Source organism: Halichoeres trimaculatus, unplaced genomic scaffold (assembly GCF_033239565.1).
Source record: "Halichoeres trimaculatus isolate MK-OKI-2021-1 unplaced genomic scaffold, fHalTri1.1 fHalTri1_scaffold_11, whole genome shotgun sequence".
NCBI lineage: Eukaryota > Metazoa > Chordata > Actinopteri > Labriformes > Labridae > Halichoeres > Halichoeres trimaculatus.
In genome coordinates, this window is record NW_027437189.1 from 10,343,306 (window position 1) to 10,369,406 (window position 26,101).

The window sequence follows — 26,101 nt, forward strand, 5'->3', positions numbered from 1 at the left end:
CATCTCGACTAAGTAACATTCACTTTAGGTTAGGTTAGGTTATATGAGTGGTGAAAGAGGTTAACTTAGAGTCATCATGTTAAAAATGACTCATTAAATTTTAATACTGAGACATTTTTAATAATAATAAAAAAAAAGTCCAACATGCATACTATTGCAATATAAAACACTTTAAAGAGAAAAAAAACTTTACAGATCTGAAGCTGGAAACTTTTCCCACATCAAATGAGGCCCCTTTACAAGATAGCTGACTGTAACCCTGCTTTATACCGTCCCTGTGCTGCACTTCCATTATTTATGAGTAAGTACTCAAAGCCTTGGGTCCTATAGCGGGATTAAACGCACAGATCGCTGTAATCCGTTTGAAAACACGAACCGGCCGATGGGCTGGGCGGAGCTTTCAGAACCCGGTAGGTGTGGGGTCTTGTGGGATTTTCCCCCTCGTGGAGTAGCAGCTGGACGCATGCGCTCCACTTTCCACTATTCCTCCATCCATAGACAGAGCGCAGGAGCGAATGGGATGAACTTGTCGTGCTACCTGCTTAAAGGCGCCGCCGGCTGTGTGAACGGCAGGGAAGGTAACTGTTCGACTCTCCTGGAAAGTTTCAAAAATGGATGATTATCGACAGAGCAGGAAGCAGAAGTAGAGGAATAAGACGGAGAAGTGTGTTTGGATGTAAAGCGGGTAATCAGTGAGCGGATTAGATCCCACAGCGAGGAATCAGAGATGCGGAAACAACAACAGAAGCGACAACAATCCGGATTTTAATCTGTGTGGATTTTTACTTGCACTGGGAGCAGCATGCCTCGGCTCAGGAGAAGAGGGAAAATGTTCCAAATAGGAGTGACACCTAAAGGAGCTGAAGTTTTCCGTCTGCTGGGACTATCCGGTGATTTTCACTACCTTCCGCGAATATAACGGGCTTTCTTTCGGACCTGAGTCACCATGTCAAAAGTCCTACAGAAGAAGAACCACTGGATCAATAAAGTGAATGACTGCGCGCTGATCCTTGACGCGCATGGGGACCTAAACGTGGAGCTGCTCGGTGGGGCTGAGAATGGAGAGTTCGCTTACATTGGCCAAGTTAGGGAGGATGCTGCAGTGTACCAGGACGGTAAACTCAGCGAGGGGGAGCTGGTGCTGGAGGTGGAGGGGGTGGCTGTGTCTGGATTACCCCTGTATGACATTTATGCTGTGATAAGAGCCTGCCAAGGTCCTGTCAGGTTGAAAACTGTGCGTCAAGGTAAGAGAAATGTAGTCACTCAGCTGTGCAATTCGTGCTTGTAGAGTGGCGATATCCCACTGGAAGTTGTTTTATAACCACCATATGGTACAACATTACAGGCTCAAGACAAAATGGTCATGCATGAGGCTGTTTCTGTGCTGCTCATCTCCTCTCCACTCCAGCAGCCTGGAGTTTTTACTTTGACAAGAAGCTGCCCTGACAGGCCTTCTTCCCTCCACAGACACTGTGGGTCAGACCTGCAGGGTCACAGATTAGGCCACTTAGTGCAGCTCCAAATCTTCATCCACACTCCCAACACTTACAGCTCTCACTGTCAGCTGCTTTCTGTTTACTTCTCTGTGAGGAGGAAGAGGCAGAATTTTAAAGTTTTGAAGGCTCTGCCAAAGGCTGCTGTTCCCTCATGTGGCTTCTTGTTTGTTTGTTTGATGGTTGTATTTCCTCTGCAAGTGGAAGTTTAATAGTACATCTTCAGTTGCACTTTATCTTTTCATTGATAATCTTAAAAAGAAATCTATATTTTTGCAAGGTCGAAATATTTGTAACATAAAATATCATAAAATTGTCATCACAACACTCTGGACCCAAAGTGACACCCTCAGTCTTTGAAATAATCCAATTTAATTGATTTTATTACCAAAAGTATTTCCATAACTCATGACTAGTGTGTTTTTTCCCCTTCCTAAAACTTCTTCCAATACCTTGGCTGGCACAAATATTAGCCAGTGACTGGTCCGAAGATACCATAATAAACAGATTTTGTGAAAACGACAACAGATTTCTAATAAAGTATTAAAATCATTTGGGAGAAGCAGTGTTTTAGAGCTCGACATCACTCATGGGCAGATGGGTTTATTTCTGGACATGCTTGCTGTGTGTCAAATGAGCTTGACCCATTGCCCACGGTCTGATGCGCCTGCATCTGTCTAAGAGGCAGCGAGCACTGCAGCCCTTCATACAGAATTTGGCTCTTTTGCCCTCACAGTCTCCGGTGTATTGTGTTTTGTTGTTCCTCATCCTGGCAGGATCTGAATGTTCTACAAGCCTGAGTGAAATTTTTAATTTTTTATGTAATCTTTACCTCAAATTACTTTTTTCTCACACATTCCTACTGTCACTCACAATGGCACAATATTTGACTTGCAGCCTTGTGCGGCCTTCTCTCTGGGGAAATCATTAACTGCGTTATATAACGGCGGTTTAGTTTCGGTGTAGCATCATCTCAGCCTCACTGTTGCACTGTTTGTCCATTAGGAGCTGCAGTGTGGACCCTTGACCTCTGTAGCCGAGGTCTCAACCCTCAGGACCAGAACTCAGCACAAATGCTGCTCTGTGTGTGTATTTGTGCAGCACATGGTCACACCAGACTTTCGCCATGGGAGGGTTTTAATGCCCATCGACAGTTCTCTAATTGTTCTCAGCTCATATAGAAACTCTGCGTGTTAGTAAGCAAGCTGTGACTGTATACATAGAGGACATCCTGGGCTGTGTTTGTAGCTTTGTCATTAGTTTCTTGCATAAGTCAGCAGACTCTCTCAGCCTGTAATTAAAGGGAAAGGAGATTCTTAAGGAGCTAACAAGACCTCTATTGTATCCCACCGTCTGTTTGAACCTGGCTGCTACGGTGATGAAGCCGTGCCAGACTAAATGACAGGCCTGGGGACGGATCATAGCTCTCTCCTTCACTCTTTTAAGAGCTGAGGGTCAGATTACTGGAGACCAAGTCACCTCAGTTTGTAGGTTTGAAACTCTATCAGTGTGTGTGCAGGTAAGGAGGCTGTCCCCCCTCCCAGGTGTGTAACTCCCACACAGGAATGCAGAAAGTAAACCACCTGAATGGAGTCTGTGCATTCCTGTGGAGAGAGTGGAATTGTACTCCAACCTTACTCTTGTAATTTAAAAAAAAAAAAAAAACTTAAATATTTATTCAAAGAGGGAAAGAAGTCAAGCCAATTCCATATCAGTATGAAAAAACACAAGTTAATTCAGTGTAAGCGTTTGTTAGCTTGTGTGCTGTACAGCCTGGATGTTTCTCTTGATGCTTTGTGTCTAATTCCTGAGGGATTGTAGAAAAACTTTTCCCACGAAACCGTTTCTTCAACGGGCTGGTTAAGTGACAGAATGAGACTGAATACATTAAGTGAACGCAGGATGCTGTTTGATTCAGATCAATCACTAAAATCAACTTTCAAATTGGAGATATTTTGGGCTCAGATGCAGTGTGTGGCTATCTTCATGCATGCAGGTCCTTGAACGAGGCTGTTTATTGAAATTGTATACATGGTCACCTCTCTACTCTTCTGTTTGATTTTGGTTAGATAAAGCACTTATTTTTCCTAGTTTGAAACAGAAGGCCCATTGGGTCAAACGTGTGAAACTACAATAAATACTCCTCCAAACTCCTTTGGTTGTGTCAGCCAGACAGCTGGAGTCCTGAGACACAGGAGTTTCCACCTGTCACTCCCCTTGTCAATTTATGGCTGTTAAACCTGTGGACTCCTGCCTCGACCTCGCTCATTGTGTTGGTCTGCTGTTGTAGTAAAGTGAAAAACGATCTGCCGTCAACACGAGCTATTTAATTAAAAGTCAAAGGCATATTTTAACGTGTTTTCAGTGTCTGACTTCCTGTTTTACTTGACCTGATCAGTATAAACTTATGGGATGTTGCTCTGGTATCCGGTAAAATTAGAAGCCTTGAGTACCTGATCTGGTTGCTGGCTGCTGGATGTGACATACAGCCAAAACCCCATGAAGTGGAGTCAGTTTGTGTTAACACATTGACTTAAGTTGTGACCTTTAAGAGCTGGTGCTTTGACAAAGCGCAGAATGAGTGGAGATGGATCTGGTTTGATTTGGCTTTACGTTAGGTGCTGAATCCTACGGCTGTAAGTACTTTTCCAATTTGGCAACATAAAAAAAATCATTAAGCTATTTTACTTCCTGTTTTTGCTGTGACCATGGATACAAAAAAATTCCACAAATAAAGTATTTACTGTTTAGAGCAGCTGCTGTCCGATTCACAGTCTTCATGAAGATGGTAGATAGCTGCTGCTGGGGCTGGATCCTGGCCTGATGGTGGCTAGCTGTTTGCTAGGGCTAAAGCCTGGTCTGAAAGTAGCTGACCAGTGGCGTTTTCTCCCGGAGGCCAAGGGAAGCCATGCTTCCTCTCTTTTTTTAGACTGTAGCTGTGATTTAATGAAAATATTCCTTTTTAACAGATTCGATACTTCTTCTGTGTTTTGTCACCGTCATCTCTTCCTTATTCCTCTCCTCTAGTTATTGAGCATTTTACAATGTGTAAAACAGCGCCCTCGTGAATGTTCTGTGTCGAATGTGTGGTGAAAATACGATACTGCACGCTGTTGTCCGCAAGGAAGCCAAGCAGAGTTGGCGTCCCTTGGTGAAAAAAAACAAGAATGATTAGCCAATCAGATGAGGCCGTGGTCATGACACTGCTCATCTGTGATTGACCAAGACTGTGCCAAGGGAAGCCACCCCGTCTTTGGCCTCAAACCAATCAAATCACAGTATCGTCATCCTCGAGCCACTGAATGAAATCAGGGAGGTTAGCGCATCAGCAGTGTGCATGAAGCGGCCGGTTGTGTGTTTAAGTGGGCGGTTGAATTAATTAATAAGATGTTTAAGCTAAGTCAAGAGGACAATGAACGTGTGTGAATGAGTGAGTGAGGGTGGGAGAGCTAAAGGGCGTGTGTCGGTGTTCAAAGTAAGTAAAACGAGCGCTCTCTGGGCACTCTCACAGGTCCGTTACATGAAATAGCGATCCAAACTGCAACATAGCCTTTTATGTACCCCACTCCCTAAAAAAAATACAGATAACAGGCTTTGTCTCACTTGGCTTCCTCAAAAAAAATCTCCATGCCACGCCACTGTAGCTGACTGTTTGCTGGGGCTAAAGCCCAGCCTGGTGGTGGCTAGCTACAATCAAGACTGGTTTTGTTTGTTCTTCATGACAAGATTTTCTCTTTCTGTGGCAAATAAATTCTGCTCCATAACTTGTGAAAGTTATTCAGAGAGATTAGTTAGGATTACAGCGATACCTGAAGAATTCACTGCTGCTCTGCTGCTGCTCTGCTGATTGAAACATGAGTAAATTTTGCTACAATTACATCTGTATCCCTGATGTAAAGACACTGGTTCTCAACAGACAGACAATGCAGTCAATGACATTTCAGAAACTTTAGACCTAGTTAAACCAAATCTACAAATCAACATGTTAACGCAACATTTTCAGTTCTAAAAGATATTAAAAATGTTATTAAAAATGTGGACGGCACCACGGCTTTTCATAGAGTAGAGGCAAAACCTTAAGGTCTATCCATCGTGACTTGCTGCGGTATAAGTCTTAATCTCTGCATCCATTTTTTGAATACAGGTCAAATAAATTTTCAGTCAACACTGCTACTTTGAATGCCCATCTGGCTGTGAAAATGTTGCAAGGCAGGGTTGTCCCGAATCAAGCACTGAGGGTTTGCAATAAATGGAAATTGTTAACGCATTTCACAACCTTCACAGGTTTTCTTCTGCTTTTCATTGATCACAATCATGAACCATCATGTAAAATATCCAGTGTTACACGTTTAACTTGTTGATCATTTTGGGTGAAACAAAAACACTCACCATATATCTCTTGGCTAGCTTGGCAATGCGTTAGTAGTGGAAACAGAAGTGGCTGGGGACAGTGGCCACTGGTCTTTGCTGATGACATTGCTGCCCCTGCAACCTAGACCCCAGACCAGACCCAGATAAGCAGTGGAACTATACTTCATTGGGTTTCTGCCATAATTCAAATATGTTGTAATTGTGCAAGTTGTCATTTCTTAAAGACGTTTATTTTAAAGTAGCTGCTTGATGTTTTAAAAGAGGGGTTGTGATAACATGATTGACAGCTTTGTACACAAATGGAGGACCTGCCTGCAGCTGGATTGTGCAGAGTAGAAGAGGAACATGGAGAAAAAATGACCCAAGAGTAACACTTTGTGAGTGTTTTGGTTTGAGGAAAGGATGTCATGTTAGACCTGTGGCCCCACCAGCCTGTGCAGTGGTTTGGCTCCTAACTGCATTACCCACATCAGTGCCCATCAGAGCGGTCATTTGTTTTCATGTTATGATAGCTTGAGGAGACAGAGGTGTGCCGTCCACATTTACAAAAAGTCAAATGTTACTGTTTAAAGAAACCATATCCTACCTTTCCCCTCAGAACAGCTCATTTAGCTCAACAGCTAAATCATCAAACTGTATAATTTGTAAACTTCCGCTCTAGTTAAATCCCTGGCATGCACCTGTCCCTCACACCTCCCTGTAGTAATTTTCCAGCCAGCACACAGAGTACACACTCAAAACAAATATGTTTAACAACTGCAGCATATTTTCCTTTCTCCAGTGGGCCGTGGTCACTTGAAATATAATAATCCTGCTTTGTTGACAGAGGCCATCTTTATGAGGTTGAAGTGCAGTGAGGCAGTACATTCAGATATCTGAAGACTTTGACCCTCCAGAAACAGCTTTTATCTGATACCATCAGTAATCCAAGCTCACAGGTCAGAGGTCATTCATGTCTTCACTGTATTTTTATGGGATTTGCTGTGATAAAAGTATCATGCCTTCAAAGGTACAAAGGTGCAGACAGTTACACAAGAATATTAGCAGAGAGAACACAAAAGTCGTAAAGATAACAAAAAAGAAAGGAGATGGTTTTGTTTCTTCTTTTTATCACAACCTGGACATTTTTCTTGGCAGACGTGTAATTTTTTTCATCTTTAATTGAAACACAGCGACCTCTGGGCTGGGTGTTGGTCAGATTTCAGAGACAAATGGTTCTTTGTCTTTCCGTTACCTGAGATCCGCCTTGCTTTTACCTCACCAGAGAGAATAAGAGCAGACTACAGGATAACAAGCATTCCTTTGAGGTGGGGAAGGAAAATTAATAGTACACCCTAATGAAATACTTTCTTCAGCTTTGTACTGTCCCTCTGGTACCCATAGAAACTTCACGTGACTTACAGCCTGAAAAAATCCAGATTTTTCTCACTCTGGTGTTAAAAAACAAAACCTTATTTTACCTGTGTATGAAACACCTCGTTTTACCTACTGTCTTTTTAAGCTCTTCGCTCTTCAAACCCTGTTCCGTCTGATTGGCCAGTCCTCTGGAGACCTGTCAGGGTTAAAGCTGTTGGCAGAGTAGACCTTTGTGCTGGAGGCCCAGTCCTCCATCATGTCATGAACCAGTAAGCAGATCCTGATGTGATGACCTCTTTATTTCAGCAAGTCTTGGGAAGATATTGTTGTTTTGTTTTTTGGAGAGTTTGTTGGTTTGTTTGTCTGTGAACAACATAACGAAAAAAGTAACAAATGGATCTTGATGAAATTTTCAGGAAATGTTCAAAATGGGATAAAGAAGAAGTTATTTAATTTTGGAGCTGATCTGGATCACTGTCTGGATGCAGGATTTTTTTTTTAAGTACCATTGTGAGATGGGGCCGTTTTCACCATATATGCATATAACTCCACCATAATGGTCGGATTGCTTTGAAAAACAATAAAAGACAAGGTCACGATAATTTCTGACAGATATAAAAGTACAATCCAGTTCCTGCCAATATTCCTATAAGATACTAAGATCCAGAACATGAAATATGTACTGGGTCATCATCATTTTCAACACAATCAGGTAACAAATTATCGTACAAACCTGCAACTAACACCAAACTGTAGCAGACAGTCTGCTGAAAGGGAGTATAACATTAAAGTAGGACTAAAGTGTTGCGTGACAATCACAATATGCTTGGCGGAGGTCTGCACTCTCTGAGTGCTTTTCTAGTGTTATTTTCAAGAACAGAAGGTTTTGAGTAGTTTACAAACAGTTTCAGGGATTTCTACAAGTAATGAATATCTAGCAGTTTGAAAATCTGCACTTAAACTACTAACATCTAACACTGTTAATGTGAAACCATGTTTAAATATATAAGTAGTCATAATACCTTTTCTTCAAATTTTCATTTTTTTTTATGCAGAAAGAGCAATGCGTGTGAGAAATTTTTAATTGAGATCATATTGGTTTAAAAAAAAAAAGATTTTATATAAAAATCATCAAATCACAAGATGTATACAGTTTTTTGTCTCCAATAAAGTAAATATAACAAACCTACACCCTCACTGTCTACACTTACTTATTGTTGCCTGGCAAAAAAAAAAAAAAAATGTATTACCCCTCTCAAGGTAGACGTTGCAGATTTGCAACAGCGAATTGCCAGTTACCTAATTACTCCACATCCACATTTTATGAGCCTTTTTTTTCTCAGAAGTACCACTGCAGAACTTAGTTGTGCATTAGTAACAAACAGTTTCCCACAATCCCACCAACTGGCAGAGCTGTGTCACTTCCAACATGGCTGCTGCCTTGGTTCCACCGAATTGGATTTTCAAATCATCAATTTGATGTAAGTTTCACTACCAACCTCCATTAATTTTAAACCAAAACTGCATAAGGTATATTCAAAAAAACAAAAAACAAAAACAAAACAAACAAACAAAAAAAAAAAAATATATATATATATATATATATATATATATATATATATATATATATATATATATATATATATATATATATATATATATATATATATATAAATATATATATAAAGAGAGAGAGAGAGAGAGAGAGAGAGAGAGAGAGAGAGAGAGAGAGATGCAGTACACGCCAATTAGTAGGTCTTATCTCCTCTGAGTTTTTCCCTAGGGGTAGCTTTATTTCAATGTTGCGACATCCCAGAATGCATTACATGTGAAGGTCTCTCTCAAAAGAAGTCAGAATGGTTTATAACTACCCCATATGATATTTTCCCCCAAATATCTGATTTTTTCTGTTACTAAAACTCAATTTGAGCTTGAAAGGGTTAAAATGGTCATGGTTGTGAAAAGTACACCACTGTATTAAATAAAATCATAGCAACATGACGAAAGACGACCCAGTAAAAGTGACTGAAAGTTGTAGTTAAATATTACTTTGCTGTTTTAACCTCTTGCCTTCCTGTGTATATTTTGACAGACTGCCTCAGCAGAATTGGAGTAACGCAGACTAAAATGAAAAATCAGAGGAGATAATCATATAGATGATTCTAGAAGAAGCAGAATCTAGATACATGTCATTTAAAAGAAGTGAGACAGATTCTAAAGTGGAAAACAATAATTAAAAGACAATGAACAGATTGCTCTGTGTATTTGAGTAACATCACAGTGTCCACACAACTCCATGATCTGTTTTCATCTCCTCTGTTGTAAAACCCCAGCTTCATGTACATTATTATTTATTCATCAAATCTGTTTCCATGGCTCATTGAATTTTGCTTTAATCAATGCTCCAACATTTCCAACGCTAACTCTCCGCTCAGATTTTTCAAACTGAGAAAAGTAGGTTACTAGAAATGTTGTGACTTTGAGAGCTCAAAGAAACAAAAAGTGACCTCAGTGCTTCACATGATGGCCCGTGATGTGAATTTTAACACGGTGTGATGCACAGTCACATAGGGCCATGTGGAGGGCTGAGAGAAATCCCAGATGGGGCAAAGCAGCAGCTTACAACATCAGTCCACAGCTGCTTTAGTGAAGTCGTATCACAAACCCACACTTCATGCATCTTTAATCCATCGTTTCCATCAGTTGCAACATTTTAGTCAGAGCCAGAAGTTCACCTCTGGTATTTTTTGTTCTGTTATAACTTTATCTCAGCCTGAAATTTCTAGTTTTTTTATGAATCTTTCTGTCTCTGTTAGGTGGAGTTGTGTCACTAAAACTGTGTCTGTTGTCTTAGTGCACGGTTAAGGAGGCTTACACACACATGCAGAGGATGTGAAGGCTTTGAAGACACAGATCTCCTCTGTGATGCGTGCGTCTCTTATATTTTCTTAAGTATGAAGATTTGTCAGTCTTGATTAAGTGCAGCCGACTGCAGAAGTTTATCCCCGAAAGGCTTGTCAACAGCTCCTGACATGAATCCTGAAGCTATCTCTCCTCCTTCTCGCCGCACCCTCTGCTTCTTCCTCTTTCTTCCTCATCCACTCACTCTTTAGGAGCTCAGATATTTTGCATTTTGAGTCATTTCTTCTTTACATATTTTCCATCGTATTTGGCCAGATGACAACACAGACTCAGGGAGAATTCTTTCAAACCTTTGGTCATAAAAAGAGTCTGTTTAACTAGCACTGTTTGCATGTCTGAAGACTTCATTTCAAGGTTTAAACACTAGAAAATTCTTAGAATCTTGTTGAAAGATGACTCAGAAATGTTGATAACAATGGCAGTGCAATGGAAAAGGAGCAGTGGCACCACACACGAGCAGCTTATGTCATTTAAGCCTGAATAAACGGCTGTGTTATTCAGACACTTAGCCTCAGGTGAAGTAACAATGAGGTTAGACTAAAAACCAGAGCAGCAAGAAGAAGAAGCAGCCATCAGTGCTGTGTATATCAAACTCCAGACTCTAGCCGTATAACAGTGTTTTTCTACGTGCTGCTTCGTCTTTTCTGGGGTCATTTGCTTCTATACTTTGGGTGAGCATCAAACCAGGCTGCCAGAAACTGTCGAAAAACCCTTCAAAAGTTGAAATCTTTTGACCTACTCTGTGTTTTTCTCATCAGTACTCCTCCAGTGTGTGAGGAGGATCTTAATTTTTTAGAAACAAACTCATCTTGAAAGGAATGCTCCAGCAGATAAAGGGGATTGACTCCATGCCTGTTACAGTAAGTTCATGAAAAGATGCAGAGCTCCTGCACAACATGCCACTTACATTATCAGAAACAAGCGTGGAGAGCCCTCAGGGTTTATAAAGTGGAGCATGTTTGTCTTTAACATGCATCATGTTTCACTTCTAACAGAGTCCAAAAAAAAAAGACTTGGAGCTCAGGGAAAGCAGCCAACAGACAGCATGTTACTGTAGATATGCATTTCACTGACTCTAATTCAAAATGGCAAAAACACGTCTTGACTTTTCCTTTTTTCCCAGCCCGTGCCTTGAAAGGGGAATCATGTCACCACTTTTCTTCCTTGTGCTGCAGCCTAAAGTGAAACAAAAAGGCTTGTATTAGGTTGAAATATGAGTTACATTCAACTCTTTTTGCATCAGTGGTGTCTGCACTCATGGGGCAGCTGTTTATAGGCGTGTTTCAGTGAAGCTGATAATGTCAGCGTGAAGTGTAAATGATGGAAGCCAGGGATAAACTCAGTGAATCTGTCAGCAGCCTGAGTAAAGCAAAACATTTTACCATCCTAACACATTACTATTGGGAAATAATCAACTTTTATTTATGTAGTACTTTGATGCAAATTAAATGCATTTCTAAGTGTTTTACAGTGATTAATCAAAAACTCATAAAATACATACAATAAAAAAAAAAAAAAGAATAAATAGAATACTGTAAAAAATGTTTTTTAAAGGTACATTATTTAGTAGAGGCAGATTTACATCTTTAAAATGAATTAATTATGAAAGTTAAAAAAGTTAATAATAAAAATTAGATAAAACATAAAAAAGAAATAAGATTGTAAATGCTTAAAATAAAATGAAATAAATAAATAAAAAGGGTAAGAATGAAAGCAGCATCACCTGAAGATTCAGTTTGACTCTGTGGAACAGCCAGAAGATCTGAGAGGACTTCCTGGTTTATGAACTAAAAGCATCTCTGAGATGTTGTCTGGTGTCAGGCCATGGAGTGCTTTAAAAAACAATAAAAAATTTTTGAAATCAGTTCTTAAACTAACAGACAGCCAGTGTAAAAGTTTTAAAATAGGCCTGTTGTGTGCTAAGGAATAGAATAGAACTTTATTGTCATTGTAACAAGTACAACAAAATCGAAGTCACAGCAGCAATCAAGAAAACAAAAGTTAGAAAGTGTATAGACAGTGCAAACAGGTCCATAAGAAAATAGATGATGACAGCTTGTCCATCATTCTCCAGTTCAGCCAGCCTCCACCTCCACAGGGTCCAGGACTGAGCTTCTTCAGTCATGCTCCATCTCTGTCTCCTGGATCCTGTCTGCTCAGAGCAGGTGAAGCACTTCCAATGTGGTGTTAGTGTCTGATGTTTGATCCGTTAGCCATGTCTGTGAATAGCATGATGCTACTCTGCCTTCTGATATTCCCTCTGTTGCTGGGTTAGCATGGCTAGCTCGTCCATCTTATTGGAGATAGATCTTACGTTCCCAATAACGATGGATGGAAGGACAGGTCCATGTCGTCACTTCTTAGCTCACACCTGAGAACCAGCATGTCGTCCTCACCTCCTTCTCCTCACCTTGTGGGAAGACATCAGGCCTTACACCAGTTAGCATTGACATGCTACTAACAGCTGAGTTCACATGTAAACAATGTGGCCATGGTTACATGTAGGATCTCCAGACAAACACGGGAGAAAAAGTAGTAAAAATATCGCCATTATAATATATAATTATTATTATTATATGTATTATATGATTATTTTTATATTATTTATAGCGAGAGCATTACAATGTCTTATAATATAAGAAACACCTATAAATAGATTTTAGCTGTTGTTATTTAGTATAAGGAAGCATGTGCTTCACCTGAGGTCACTGAATCTTCTGTTTAAAAGGTCAAAGGTATCTTTATTGTCCCCACAGGGAGATTTGTTTGCAGGTGGAGACAAACTGCTCTAAAAACTCTAAATCAGAGGGAAAAAAAGGTTAATAAGGGCCTTTTTCCACTAATGATGGTACCCCCTCCATCATTGTTGTTGAAAAGTTCCAACCAGAGCCCCGGCTCTCCTTGATTCTGATTGGCCAGTGATGAAGGAAGTAATATTTTTGTGCTTAGAAAGCTGAGCTCAGGAAACTCTGAACCTCATGCAGGAAATAGGTGTTTTCTGTGTAAATAACGCTGTCAGTGGACACAGGCGATAAATCTTCCTGTTTTTTTCACCCCTTTTATTTTGTTTGAAGAAATGCAGCAAGTCAGTACACAAACTGATGGTCATAACTTTTTTTCACCTGCTGTGAAGTCTCTTTACATGGGGTAACTTTTTCTTTTTTTGGTACATCATGAAGTCATGACAGTTTTTGAGACCAATTAATAAAAAGGTTTGTGGCTTCTTTACAGACATGTAGCATTATGTTTCTAGACAGTGTAAGCTCTCTTAAATATGTAAATGTGATGAGTTATTAACTTACTTGATTACTTATCAAGATGACTTCCTAAAGGACATGACACAGATGAAAATTGAAAAAAAAAGTTTGCTCTGTAATTAACATTTCAGAGGGTGAGCTCTTTTTTTCTCTCTTTTTTTCCTGGGGGGTGGGTTGTTAATGTGACTACAGCGATTTGCATGCATGGAAGGAAGCATATTAAATTTTATACTCCAGTTTACTCAAACAGCAGCTGAACTCTACCCCTATGAAGCAGATGTTACTACTCCTAAACTTTTTTTTTTTGAATGATTTTAACACTTCAGTGACCGCTCCATTACATAACCAGCCAGGTCAGTATTGATTCCTGCTTTGATTACAGTTCTACAGTTCTACAGTTTCATTTAGCAGACGCTTTTGTCCAAAGTAACGTACAACACAAGCAAGAACTTAGACAGAAACTCTGAGGTGATTAGGGATCCTCTGATCTAGGGATGCACCGATACTGATCCAGGTATTGGTGTATTGGTGTATTGGTGTATTGGTGCATCGGTGCCCCTCAAAGCTGGATTGGTACCAGTGGGAAAGGGCCGACCCATGGTGCCGATTCAGGCACCACCTCTTGAATATAAACTTCTGTACATGCTGAAGCTTTGTTTTGCTGGTAAACGTCTAAATATTTTATAGTTTAAATCAATATATTGACTTCAGTCATTTCATGTATTCATTTTTTTGCCTTTTACCCAAAACATTACCAGTCTTATCCCACAGTAGAGCATGCAGGTTATTATTTAACACTGGTATCAGGTCAGTATTGGTAGCGGTCGGTACCTAAAGCACAGGTATCGGTATCGGAACCAGAAAAGTTGGATCGGTGCATCACTACTCTGATCCTGATCTCAAGTACCAGATTGGGACTGATCTTGACACTTTTTAACTTATCTGTGATTGGCAGTTTTTAATTGATGGCTTGATTGTTTGCTGCTTGGAAAACATACAAGATACTCATGTTACTGTAACATTTACAGTCCTTTTTTGCAGTGTCTGGTGAAAGTTGCGCTGTGGCTTTGTGCAGGAAAGCAGGTAAAATAGAATAGATTATCATAAAAACTGGCTGGGCTAGTTTATCCAGCTTACCGTACAGTATAATGTGATATTTTATATTATAACATTATCCGACACGAATACCTGGTAACTAACAGCTTAAAGAGAGACTGAGGCTGAATTTAAGCACCAGTGCCTTGAGCTGCATGCTTTGTTAGGCTCACACTAACAAAATCTTACACAGTTATTTTCACTGCATGGTGTTTATTTTGTGTTTTAGAGTAAAACCCAAAGTCAGTTGGTTTTGGTTGAAGCTCTTCACTTCTGTAGCTCTGTACAATTTATGCTAACAAAAGTTATTGATTATGCTGGTTTTCTTTACTTATGCTTATATAAAAAAATCACTTGATGATGGTGCTTGTGAAAAAGTCAGAAGGTTGATTAGTTAATTGAAATTCAGAATCTAAAGCCAAGCTAGCTTTAGCATTAAGCTAACATTAACATGCCAGTGGATCTTAGTTACAAAGTCTAATGTGAGACTTACATACCATCATCTCAAGCAAGATATTTGTTTTTGTTACGTCTCACCTGCAGTTTGCAAGTTCAGACCAGGGGCAGTGTAACTGTGGACGTAGTCTATGTGATGTCACTGTTTCTGATGCGGAGTCTGGAAATCCATCGTTGGCGGGTACCATTTGGAACTACTGAACTCAACCTGGATTTTTTTGAGCTGGAATGAGGTAAAAAGGAGGGTCTCAGGTCAGCCATGCCCTTATTTGGTTCAATCTGTAATTTTATAAACTCCCTTAGATCATCTGGAGGTCATGCTCATCTGCTCAAAGTTTCACTCAGTCTTGGCTCCTCCAACAACAAATCCCCCAGCAGTGCTATTTGTTTAGATGACATTTTAGGTGATGTTAAGAATTGTTTATCAACTCACTTGGTTCCTTTTTACAAAATGAAATTTTAAGACTTTTCAAGAGAAAACTAGCCAGAAAGCACAGTACTCACCCTTCCTGCAGGATTATTATTCTGAATCAGGTGACCCAGAAAAAAAAGCAACATACACCCGGTTACAGATTTAATAGCTGCCATTGGATTCAGTCTCTCAGTCTGTCTTGCCCTGGTTCTCTGCTGCTTTAACATGCTCGTTCAGTGACCTTCACACTCACACATGCTCCTACTGCCAAGTCAATCAACACACACACACACACACACACACACACACACACACACACACACACACACACACACACACACACACACACACACACACACACACACACACACACACACACACACACACACACACACACACACAATCACACACACAATCACAGGCTCACTGCTAGAGCCTCCTATAGTGGAGATGAGTTGACATTTAAGCTCATCTTCTCCTAGATTCTCACATCTGGAAAGGATTACTCACTATTAAAGGCTCCAATTTATATACATGATTCATAGTTCTACTTTTAGTCTGTGTTTTGGGGTTTGTTGTGGTTTTCAGGCACTCTAATTACACCTTCCTTAAGACGTAAATTGCAGACAGTGTGAGAAGCGTACTAATTTTCCTGAAGGTCCCCTTTCATCAAGCTGGATTCTAGGAAACTGAAGCAGCCCATCAGAGCTAAACTGATCTGCAAGAGAGTGGACTGTGCTCTTTCTGCTCCAAACTGTGGTACACTTTCAACATGAATATTTTCATTATATAAACCTCGCTGTGTTGTTTAGTCAAGGTGAAAGGTTTGCAGATGATCCTCAGAGGATTTCCCGTGCTGCTGATCTCTTCATCCCTCCCCTCCTCCGGGGCGTCAATCTGCACAGATCCAGGTTGCTCATAAGCTCTTGAGAGGCTGACCCGACCCCGCTGGGTTTACCAGTGTATGAAACGTTTTATGCAGTGCTGTCTGATATCCTGACACCGATGTTCACACCGCTTTTCAATCTGAGAGCTTGTGATTGTACATAGCAGAGAAACATGTCAAGATGTTATCCTCTGGCTTAAATTCACTGATTTTTCATCGTTTTCAAAGATTAATCACTAAAACGAAGAAGCTAGAGATAACTCATGAAGGGTTACAGCTTTTTTGTCACTATCCTCTGCAGGAATGAGTACACCATTGTTTAGTGACAGCTCTGTATTGCCAGGACATTGTTTGTTTATATTTAATGAGTAACAGGGTGGTTCATGTAGTGTTGTGAAAGTTTCACTTTCTCACATTCCAGTAGTTCCTGTGTTGTTTTCTCACCACTATCTTTTGTAGTTTTCTTAATGTGTCACAGATTATTTCATTAAAAAAAACATCCTGAGGAGGATCAAGGAGCATTTTTATGCTGCATGTTTTTCCTGGAATATCCTCAAAGAGCTTTCATATCTACTCCAGTAAACAAAGTCCAGACTTCTGCTCTGGTTCAGAAAGCTTGCGGGCCACAAATACTCACAGTAAGGACGTTCTGACATAGATTCATCTATTTATCTTTTATTTACTCAGTGTGTCAAACAGTAGCAAAAACAACAGCAGCTGGGTGATGTCTTTAAACTTTTGTTTTTGTCTGATCTGCAGTTCAGAAACCAAAATCTATTCATACAACTATGATGCTAATGGAAAAACACAGATAGTACTCACATTTAGACAGGAAACAGAGAATGTTTGGTAATGGCTCACTTCCTGGACGTCAGAGGAAGTTTCCTGGAAAAGGTTGCTGCACTTACAGTGTGGATGTGTATCTCAGTAAAATAGAAATCTTTAATGTAGCTGGTATATTGGATTTATTGGCAGCAGTAGAGTGAATAATGTTTGAACAAAGCAGCTGTGGATGGGCACCACATTGCTGAATGTGTCAGGTGAGGCAGCACAGATGTAATCTCAGCCCTCTAGTGGCCGTATCATGTATGAGGATGATGATGTATAAAAATGTCCTAGTGTTACTCATTTTAGTTCAATAAAATATGATTTCATGATTGAAAACTGTTCATATAAAATAACTTCCCTGTTTTTTTTTTCTTTTGTTGCAGGAAGTAACCCACTCATAGTGCCTTTTCTCTAAATGTGAAGAAATGATAATGAGGCATTATGACATATCTAAGCCAAGTATTTCTCCAGAGTAAATCTGGAGCAGATCTGTGACTTCAAAGCTTGAAGTGTATATAACTCCATAGTCATTAAGTTGAATAATTATCAGCTTCACTCCTGCTGATAACCAGAGATTCAGACTTCTCCACGTTACACTTAAACTGTACCATACACACAGCTGTTAACTCAGCAAGCAGAGCAGTGGTCTTTGATGTTTCCGGATAAAGACTGGTTTTCTCATGATCACGAGGGTCCTGACCCTGTAAAAGGTCAAAAGGTGACATCAAACCAGAGGACTGGCAGATTCAAACAGGTGCAAAAGGCCTGTGTGAAGTGTGAATGCTAGCTTCCGTATCGTCTCCTCCATTCCCACTCGTATAACTGCATCTGGTGGCAGACGGAAGGATGTCTTATCTAAATCAAAGCAGCGTTGCTGGAGCCGGCCTCCTTGATCTGATATCCTCATTACTGTCAAGAAGCTGGTAGAATGTTCCGGTTTGTGGTGGTTTGAGTTAGTCACAGCAGCAGAGGAGCAGGCCACAGTGTGGAGGGTGATCAGTTCCTGAAAGGGGTAAATTTCTGGTGTAGTGACACACTGCAGTGTCAGAAAATGCATACATCAAAACAAAATACTGTAAAAGTAATGGAGAGATCGTAGCCACTGTGGTGGTTTTATCACATGTTTAATGTAAAACACATATAACAACACAAGTCTGCTCGTGTTTAGCAGATCCATACAGTCTGATTGATGTGTTGCATATCAACAGCTGTGTGTGCAGCAGGGAATCATCTACATAACACTCATAACACATCTCTCTGTTGGAAGATCGATCCCACAACATGTCGCTGAGACAGTTTTTTTTCTTTGTTAGAAACTCTCAGCTCACAGGCTTAACAGGCTGCTCCGTGGCTAAAATGACAGTACTGCATGGCTCTGTTTGCAAAGCTCATGTAGTGCCTGGAATTGCAAATTTACTTTACATATAAGTTCTTCCTCAGTTATCAACAAGATGTACACTGGGCACATTTAGACTGTTGTATGTTTGACCCAGAGCTGTCTCTGTTTATTTGCTTTGTTTTCACTGTTACGAATCTGAATTTTTTTGTCACCCTGATGGACGCTGAACAATTTCCCACATAGTTTTGTTAACTTCTGAGAACACTGTAATCTTTCAAAGAAAATAACTTTCTTTGTTTTTTGAAATGTCTAAGAATCATTCAGAGTGAAATTCGGCTCATTTGTCATTTAAGTGTAATGCTAGTGTCATACACAAGCATGCTAACATGCTTACAGTGAAAATACTCATGCCCTTAAAGATCTTCACAAGATTTTTTCACTTTCTGCAGTTTTAAGTCAACACAGCAGCACTAAGGCACATCAGACATACAATGTGCTTTGAATGGACACGTAATGCGAAAAAAAAGGCACATAAAGACAGTACCAGTTCTTTCTATAACTCATTCCACCTCAAGTCAAGCATGACATTTAACATTTCATGGTAATCCATTCAGTAGCTGTTGAGGTTTTGCTTTTAAGTCACAAATGTGAACCTCATGGTTGTGTAGGGGAAAGGTCAGGGGTTCGACTCAGTCATATCGAGCAGATGTCTGGACCGAATTTCATGGCAATCCATCTAATACTTGTTGAGATGTTTCGGTCTGGAACAAAGCTGTGGACCTACCAAGAAGGGTTTTATTCACTGAGCTACCACACATGTGCACAGTGCTTAAGATTTTTAAAGCAACGGCTCTGTCAAAAAAAGAAAAAAAAGAAAATAAATAAAATGAATAAAAAAATAATATTTTCACTTTGTTTGTAAGGAGCTGAAAACAGAAAGCTTTAGAAATCCAATGATATGATTTATGTAACACAATTTTTTGAAGCCACCTGCTTTTGGTCTGCAAAGTTCCCTCTAAACAACAACTGTAATTCACCATATAAACAGGACAGCCTTTAACCGCTGATGAAACGCTCAAAGCAAGAAAAACCGTTGCCTTTTTTAGTCGTAGTCATTTTTTTCAGGTTGTTACTAAGAAATATACAGAATGCAATAAAATTGACTGTTTATCCTCCCCCATTTATCATCAACTGAAAGTGGAGAAAAATCTTAAGGTGCCTTTTACAACAGTTATAGTTACAGCATGTCTGAGCGGCTTCTAACTATCTCCATGCATAAGCTAACGTTAACATTAAGTTTCATTTTTGGAGCTAATGTTACTGTTAGCTAGAACAGAGCTGAATGAAACAACATACCTGAAACTGATATCAAATATAAGCTAATTTTAGCATTAATTCTCATTTTTGTCTTCAGCTAATGTTGCTGTTAGGTAGAAAAAGAGACAAATGGAACATAAAAAAACTGCAAGATGTCAAATATCTGTTGACTACAGCATTAAGTATCTTAAGAAAATACTGTGAGCCAAAAAAATGAGTGGAATTAAATAACATAATTGAAACACATTTAGGTATCAAATTTAAGCTAGCCTAAGCTAGCCTAAGCTATCACTTCTAGGCAGAAATATAAATATTTAAAAAACTGAAAGTTAATGTGTAGAAGCTACTGTAATCTTGCAGTTTTCATCATGTGAAAAATGCTGTTAGCTAAAAATGACACAAAATGCAACATGAAAAAACTGCCAGGTCTTAAATGAGTTAATTATACTATTACGTCTCTGTTTTGAGATAATACTGTAAGCAAAAAATGAGCTGAATGACATAACGTATTTGGAAAAACTAAAAGGTAATGTATGGATGCTACTGTTAGCTTGATGCAGCCTTCTTTATGTACAATAATAAACTCAATTTCAGATGTTAGCATGAATAATTCTGTTATTTTTAAGCTAATATTGCTGTTAGCTTGAACTGAGCTAAACAAAACGACATATTTGAAAAACTGTAAACACTAAGTCATGTTCACGGTAAGTTTTTTTTTTTTAAATCTGACTTTACTTTAAGCTAGAAATGAGCCATGTTTGAAGTCCGGGGGTCGAGGAATGCTTTCATTCCAAGCCAGAGGTGATATCAGCCAGCGAGCAGTTCAAGGCTGAATCCCTGAAAGGATATTTTGTTGAAGTCTCTGAGTTTTTAGGACTTAAAACTCCTAAAACAACTTTAAAAGTTTATAACAGCATACAGACGTCTCACTCTAAGCATGAGATCAGGGTAAAAATACCTGCCATGAGAATTTGGTTATTTTCTCAGCTTCAGTTGATGGCTGCATGTTTCGTCTTTGATTGTGAGCGGCAAGTCAAAACAACGTATGAGCCTCCTGAAAAAAACCTTCTCCTTCAGATCTTTGCCTGTTTCATGTTTAAATGTACCACAGCCTGACACAAGCCGTCACCTATCATGTCACTCTCTGTGTCTCTCCCAGCGGCGGCTGAGTTCCTAAACTGTCACTGAGTTTCCAACCAAGTGATAATTCAATCAAAATATTTGTCTCAAACAGATTGATCCAGTTTGAAATTCACTTTGAACGTTTAACCACCGTAATGGATTTTCTGTTTTATCTTGTGTTTTGCTGCCTTTGTTAACTTGACCTGAAATGCACTCAATCCTCTCCAGGCTCTTCTCTCCTTAAATGCTTGTCTCTGTTCTTGATATAGAGAGCCTCAGAGTGGTTATAAATGGCTGAAGCTGTTTAATCTGAAAACTGTCTCTTCAAAAAGCATAATCTGTCTTTAGACAACTGTATTTATGATAAAAAGCAGAGACTTGAAATGTTTTTCAATGCACATTTGTCAGGATAATAAAAGGTTGTTACTTGTTTTTGCTTCTCTTTTGAAAGGGCCAAAACACATACATACATGGCATCCTCTAACTTAAACTGAGCAGATTTGTTCTGTCATGGTCGGGGACTGTTTGCAGGTTTCTGACAGTCAGAGGGAGGGGGTGACCTTGTGCTGCAGCTGTTGGTTTGAAGTTGGCAGCATCTGGCTGTGCTGAGGGCTGAGGCGTGGTTGGGGGAGTCGCTGCACTGAGGAGGGAACAACTTTTTGAACAGGTCAGGCAGGGTTAGCTGGAGGACAGGACTTTACCTCTGCAGTCATTAGTTGAAGGCATACGGCAGAACATTTAGCACCGATGCAACCTTGAGCAAACGTTTGGGCAATGACTGTAATATTTTGTACTTTTTTAGCCTGTTAGCTCTTCAAATCTCTGCCAACTTTTTAGGAAAACATTGATTTCCAGCAGAGCTGTCACACTTGTTTATGTATGGAATATTCCATCCTCTCCTTCTGAAGTCTTCAGCACTCTCTGGTGTATGAGTAGAAGCCAGAGACTGATAAGAAAACCCTTTCATATCAGTAGTTTCAAGGAAACTGTTTGGTAACAGTTTGCGTTTGATAGGTGATGCCGTACCTCATGGTGGTGATGCTTCTTGGCAGAAAATTCTCAAATATTTAATGTCAGAGGTTCGGTCTCCTCCAGTCCAAAAACCTTTTTCCACTTTTAAAGAAAGTTTCTGAGAACTGACCTTGTTCAAAACTGCAGGGGGCAGAGTTATTGTTCTGATGACTCAGAAAAAAGTTTAGGCTACTCAATTAAAAGTTTTTTGAGTCCAATAGAGAGCTGTTTGTCAATATGTACCAGTAGCAGATACTGAGTATGTACTGTGTCATATAGTTTTCACTTGCTTCAACATTTTTATCATCTCTAGTGTCTTTATCATCCCTAGTGTCTTACTTTTCACTAGGGATGGGTACTGAATTAGGAAACTTTTATAGGTTATGACCGAATCCCGTTTGTTGTAGCAAGCAATGATTCATGTAAAATCACACAGTACCATGAGTTGAGACAGTGAAGGTGTAGAAGAGTAGGAGATTTTCCATGTCAGACATGAACACAACATTGTGAGTTTATACAATGAGGAATAAATATGTTAAATTTAAAAACTTTGAGATTTTATTGTTAAACAAATTAAAATACAAATACAAGTAAAAGTATAGGAAATTGGTTCCGTTGAGTACAGATACTGATTTCAAGGTACTGTGGCATCGGTACCGTATCATTTCAAATGTGAAAGGTACCCATCCCTACTCATCTCTGCTTATAAAGCCGGTGTTTTCTTTTTATTTGTTTGCCCTCTAATTTAGACAAATGAAAACAATAGTATACAGCTTAAAAAAGCACAATACAACATCTCTTAATTAAGATATTGGGTTACAGGTAGATTTTCAGTCAAAAACCTAACATGCTCCCACTTTGACTCCATAAATATTTTATATCCAGAACATACAAACACGTTAAAAACATAACTTTTCTGGTGTTATGTAGCTTTATGGGGTTAGCAGTTGACGTGTGGGTCATCTATTGGCCAATTAAATCAAAGTCATGTCATGTCTTGTCATTTGGCGCTAAATAGAATAAATCACATCAGGTGACAAATAGTCAGGCTCAAATTTATACTTTTACACAAGCAAGAAAAAAAAAATCAGACAATAAGCCATTTTAAGAAAAACAAGTTTGTGAAGAAAGAGATACAAAAATGACCTTTTAAGGTTTTACAGAAATGTCTGTTAGACTATCAGCTCTAAATAAGCCGCTTATGCAGCGACACTGAAGGAAAAACTTCTTTTTAATTGTAGAATCACTTCTTCACGTCTCCACTTTCAAGCCTCTACACCTGAATGAGCCACCCAACTGCAGCTCTGACCCCCTTTGACTCCAACATTTTCTAGTTTCTCCTTTCATAACTTTGTGGACCCCTGGTACCTCCTGAAACATCTTCTTAAAGACACTAGAGGAAATATGGCAACATAATTGAATATTATCTGGTTCATTGTTCCCCTGGTTGGCTGCAGATTCTGTGTTATCTTTCATTAGTTTTGAAGTCTGTCCATTTTTGCATGTTTTTGTTCAAACAGAGTGCTCACAAAAAGGCACAAACTCATCTCTTCCGTAGACCATCTGTTTTGCTTTCACCCATGGGGATATTTGGTGGATTTTCCCACTGAATCGATGTTTCAGCGTCAGCCAAAGCCAGGACCAGAGAATGACAATCACAGTTTAGTGTCTCAGAAAAAAGAATTCACATGCTGTAAGATCCAGTGTTTGATTCATTGTTTGAGCAAGTTTTCTACTATGAATTTATAACCACTCAGTGACAACGACGACTCCTCTTTCATGTCTCCATCTCATCCCCTTGCTCTGTTTATTTTAAATGGGTCTCATATGTGTGATGTGCATTCAAGTGTTGCAGAAGATGGCGAGGTTTTTGAAAAGCCAGGACTGGTGTGCACCTCTGAAGGTTTGCTGCATCCCTACAACAAAATCCAAGGCCTGTCTTTAATCTTATCTCAGCTGTTGAGCTCCAGCCGTTACTCTGCTGTGCGTTATCTCAGCTCTCAGACACTTTTTGATAAAGCAAGAGACGTAAGCCCTGCTTTAAGTGACTCATTTCATGTCTGTGTGAGACTCCACTTTCTTTTGAACACAGTAACTCTTAGCAGCGTTGCTTCATCTTGAAGTCGGGAACATTTTTCTAGAATATTAGCTAAATCCTCTGACAAACATGCCCAGCTTGCTTTTCTGAAAAAGTGCTTCCTCTCAGCACAAAAATTCTGCATCCATTGGGTAACTAACTGAGGAAATTCACATGACAGATTAATTTAATGAAGGTCCCTGTGGAGGCTCTTGTCTGACAGCCATCTTCCCACACAGCTCTATATATCTAATGGATAGCTTCTCGGCAGGAGCTGCTATTTTTTGCAGAAGTGGGCGCTACATTTATGTTAATTAATATAAGTTAAAAACAGACGAGAAGTCGTGAAAGTCAGTGGATGTCCCACCTCTTGGTCTCTGTGTGCCAGATCAACCCCTTCAATTACAACCTTCAAGGTACAAATTAGTGGTTATTACACCCGCTGGAAAGACTTCTCCTTCCCCACTCCTTCATCCAAACACACATAACTCAAGCCTAATGTGGTGGCTTCTCGTCTTGTGTTTTACTGTGAGTTTCATCACGTCAGCCAGCTGGTGATGACACACTATTCTCTGTGGTTTGATGCATCCTGGTCTGCTGCAGCAGCCGAGGGACGTAAGTAACACAGGAGGCAGGATGGGGACATGTATCTCATCTCTGTCTCATTGCCTGTGGTCATCGGCTCCTGTGAAAGCAGGAGCTTTAATCACAGCGGGGCCCTTTGTGTGTGACGGCCAGGCAGGCAATGACATTTAACAGAAGCAGCCAGTTAGAACTGATGGCGTGCTCACGTACTGACTGGAGCTGGATGCGAGGAGGATTCGGGCTGTACTGAGCTTCAGTGTTTTTACACATGTCACCCATGGGGGGAAAACAGATACAATGGACATATTGAAATAGCTGCTTTGTGTGTGTATCTTTTTTAGAAACATGGCACTCACAAGTTGTTTTTCCTTCTCTTTATAAATGAACCCAGGGGATAAGAATAGAGATCCTGCCATCTGGAGCATGTTGAGTTTGGTGTTCCAGTATTTGACAGGAATAGCCGCGTATGTTTAGTCTGGTTTCAAATATTGTTTGGCAGAATTTATAAAGAGTGTCTGCCTTTTTGGGATGATGCCCATATCGGTCGATACCTCTCCCTTAGGCTTTCACTCCTTCCTTTAGCTTGTATAATCAACCTTTCTTTCTCCTCCCTACCTTCTTTTTTCTCCCTCCATCCTTCGTCCCACTCAGCTGTTAGCACAGAGCAGAGGGAGCGGTAGGCCCGGGTTCCTCTGGTTATATTTAGCAGTGAACAGATGCAGCGCACTGGAGCAGAACACACCGCCTCTGCTCGCCTTAGTGTGTGCGTTTATGTGAGTGTCTTTATCTGTGACTCTTTCTTCATATCACTTTTCCCATCATGCACTGCCTCTGACTCAGCAGCATAGCACTCAAGAACTGGGTCAGAACTGGCCCGCCTGCCTGTCGACATAAATTGTCCATACATCTCTGCATATTGAGTCTAAACTTGAGAATAATTCGTATAAATCTCTGTACTTTCTTCTCTCTTGATATGAATGGATTTGAATGAATTGGGACAATCATGTAAAGGGCAACAAATAAAGGTTATTTTCTCCAATGCAAAGAAAATTGTCCCTTGCTCCCATTATAACACAAACAGAGACAAACTGAATTCATGGAGATAAAAAACAAGGAGATTTAAATATTGAAGCTTTCGAGATGCATTTGAATGCACCAGCCGAAAAAAGATGACCTTTCCAGAGCAGCCTGTTTGAAAATGAATCATGAAATTAGATGACTAACCTAACCGAGACTAAAATCCAAATTATGCCTGTGATGTCACTGTGCACCAACTTTACTGCAATAAGTTCAGATGTGAAGCAAATGGTGTTTTTTTTCCCTGTCGCTTGTGGGTCACTGGCTTGAGTCACTGGCTTGGTTTGATGGGACAGTTGAAGAAGAAATCTTGGAGGGAAAAAGGATGGTCTGTTGACTTATTTCCTATTTTTATTTTTATTTTTTGCACAGAAATTTAAAACTTATTCTGATTGACACGTCTAAAGTTGGGAAAACACTCATGAAACATTAAAAAAAACTGAGCACATTTTGTCTAACCCTGCTAAACACAGGATCATAGAGTCACTGGGTTAACA

General features: G+C 39.8%; 1 protein-coding gene across 9 annotated transcripts in view; it reads left to right on the forward strand.

The window, feature by feature from the left end:
* Positions 1–494: 494 nt before the first annotated feature.
* LOC141798866 (membrane-associated guanylate kinase, WW and PDZ domain-containing protein 1-like) overlaps positions 495–26,101 on the forward strand; it is a 104,989-nt gene continuing 79,382 nt past the window's right edge. For 6 of the 9 annotated variants that reach the window (XM_074680759.1, XM_074680761.1, XM_074680760.1 and 3 more), the window contains exon 1: positions 500–1,244. In XM_074680759.1, the coding sequence (XP_074536860.1) occupies positions 947–1,244 (298 nt within the window). In that variant the 5' untranslated portion in view covers positions 500–946. Of the gene's footprint in view, positions 1,245–26,101 lie in introns of all 9 variants that reach the window. The other 3 variants (XM_074680765.1, XM_074680766.1, XM_074680770.1) reach the window with 2 other exon arrangements.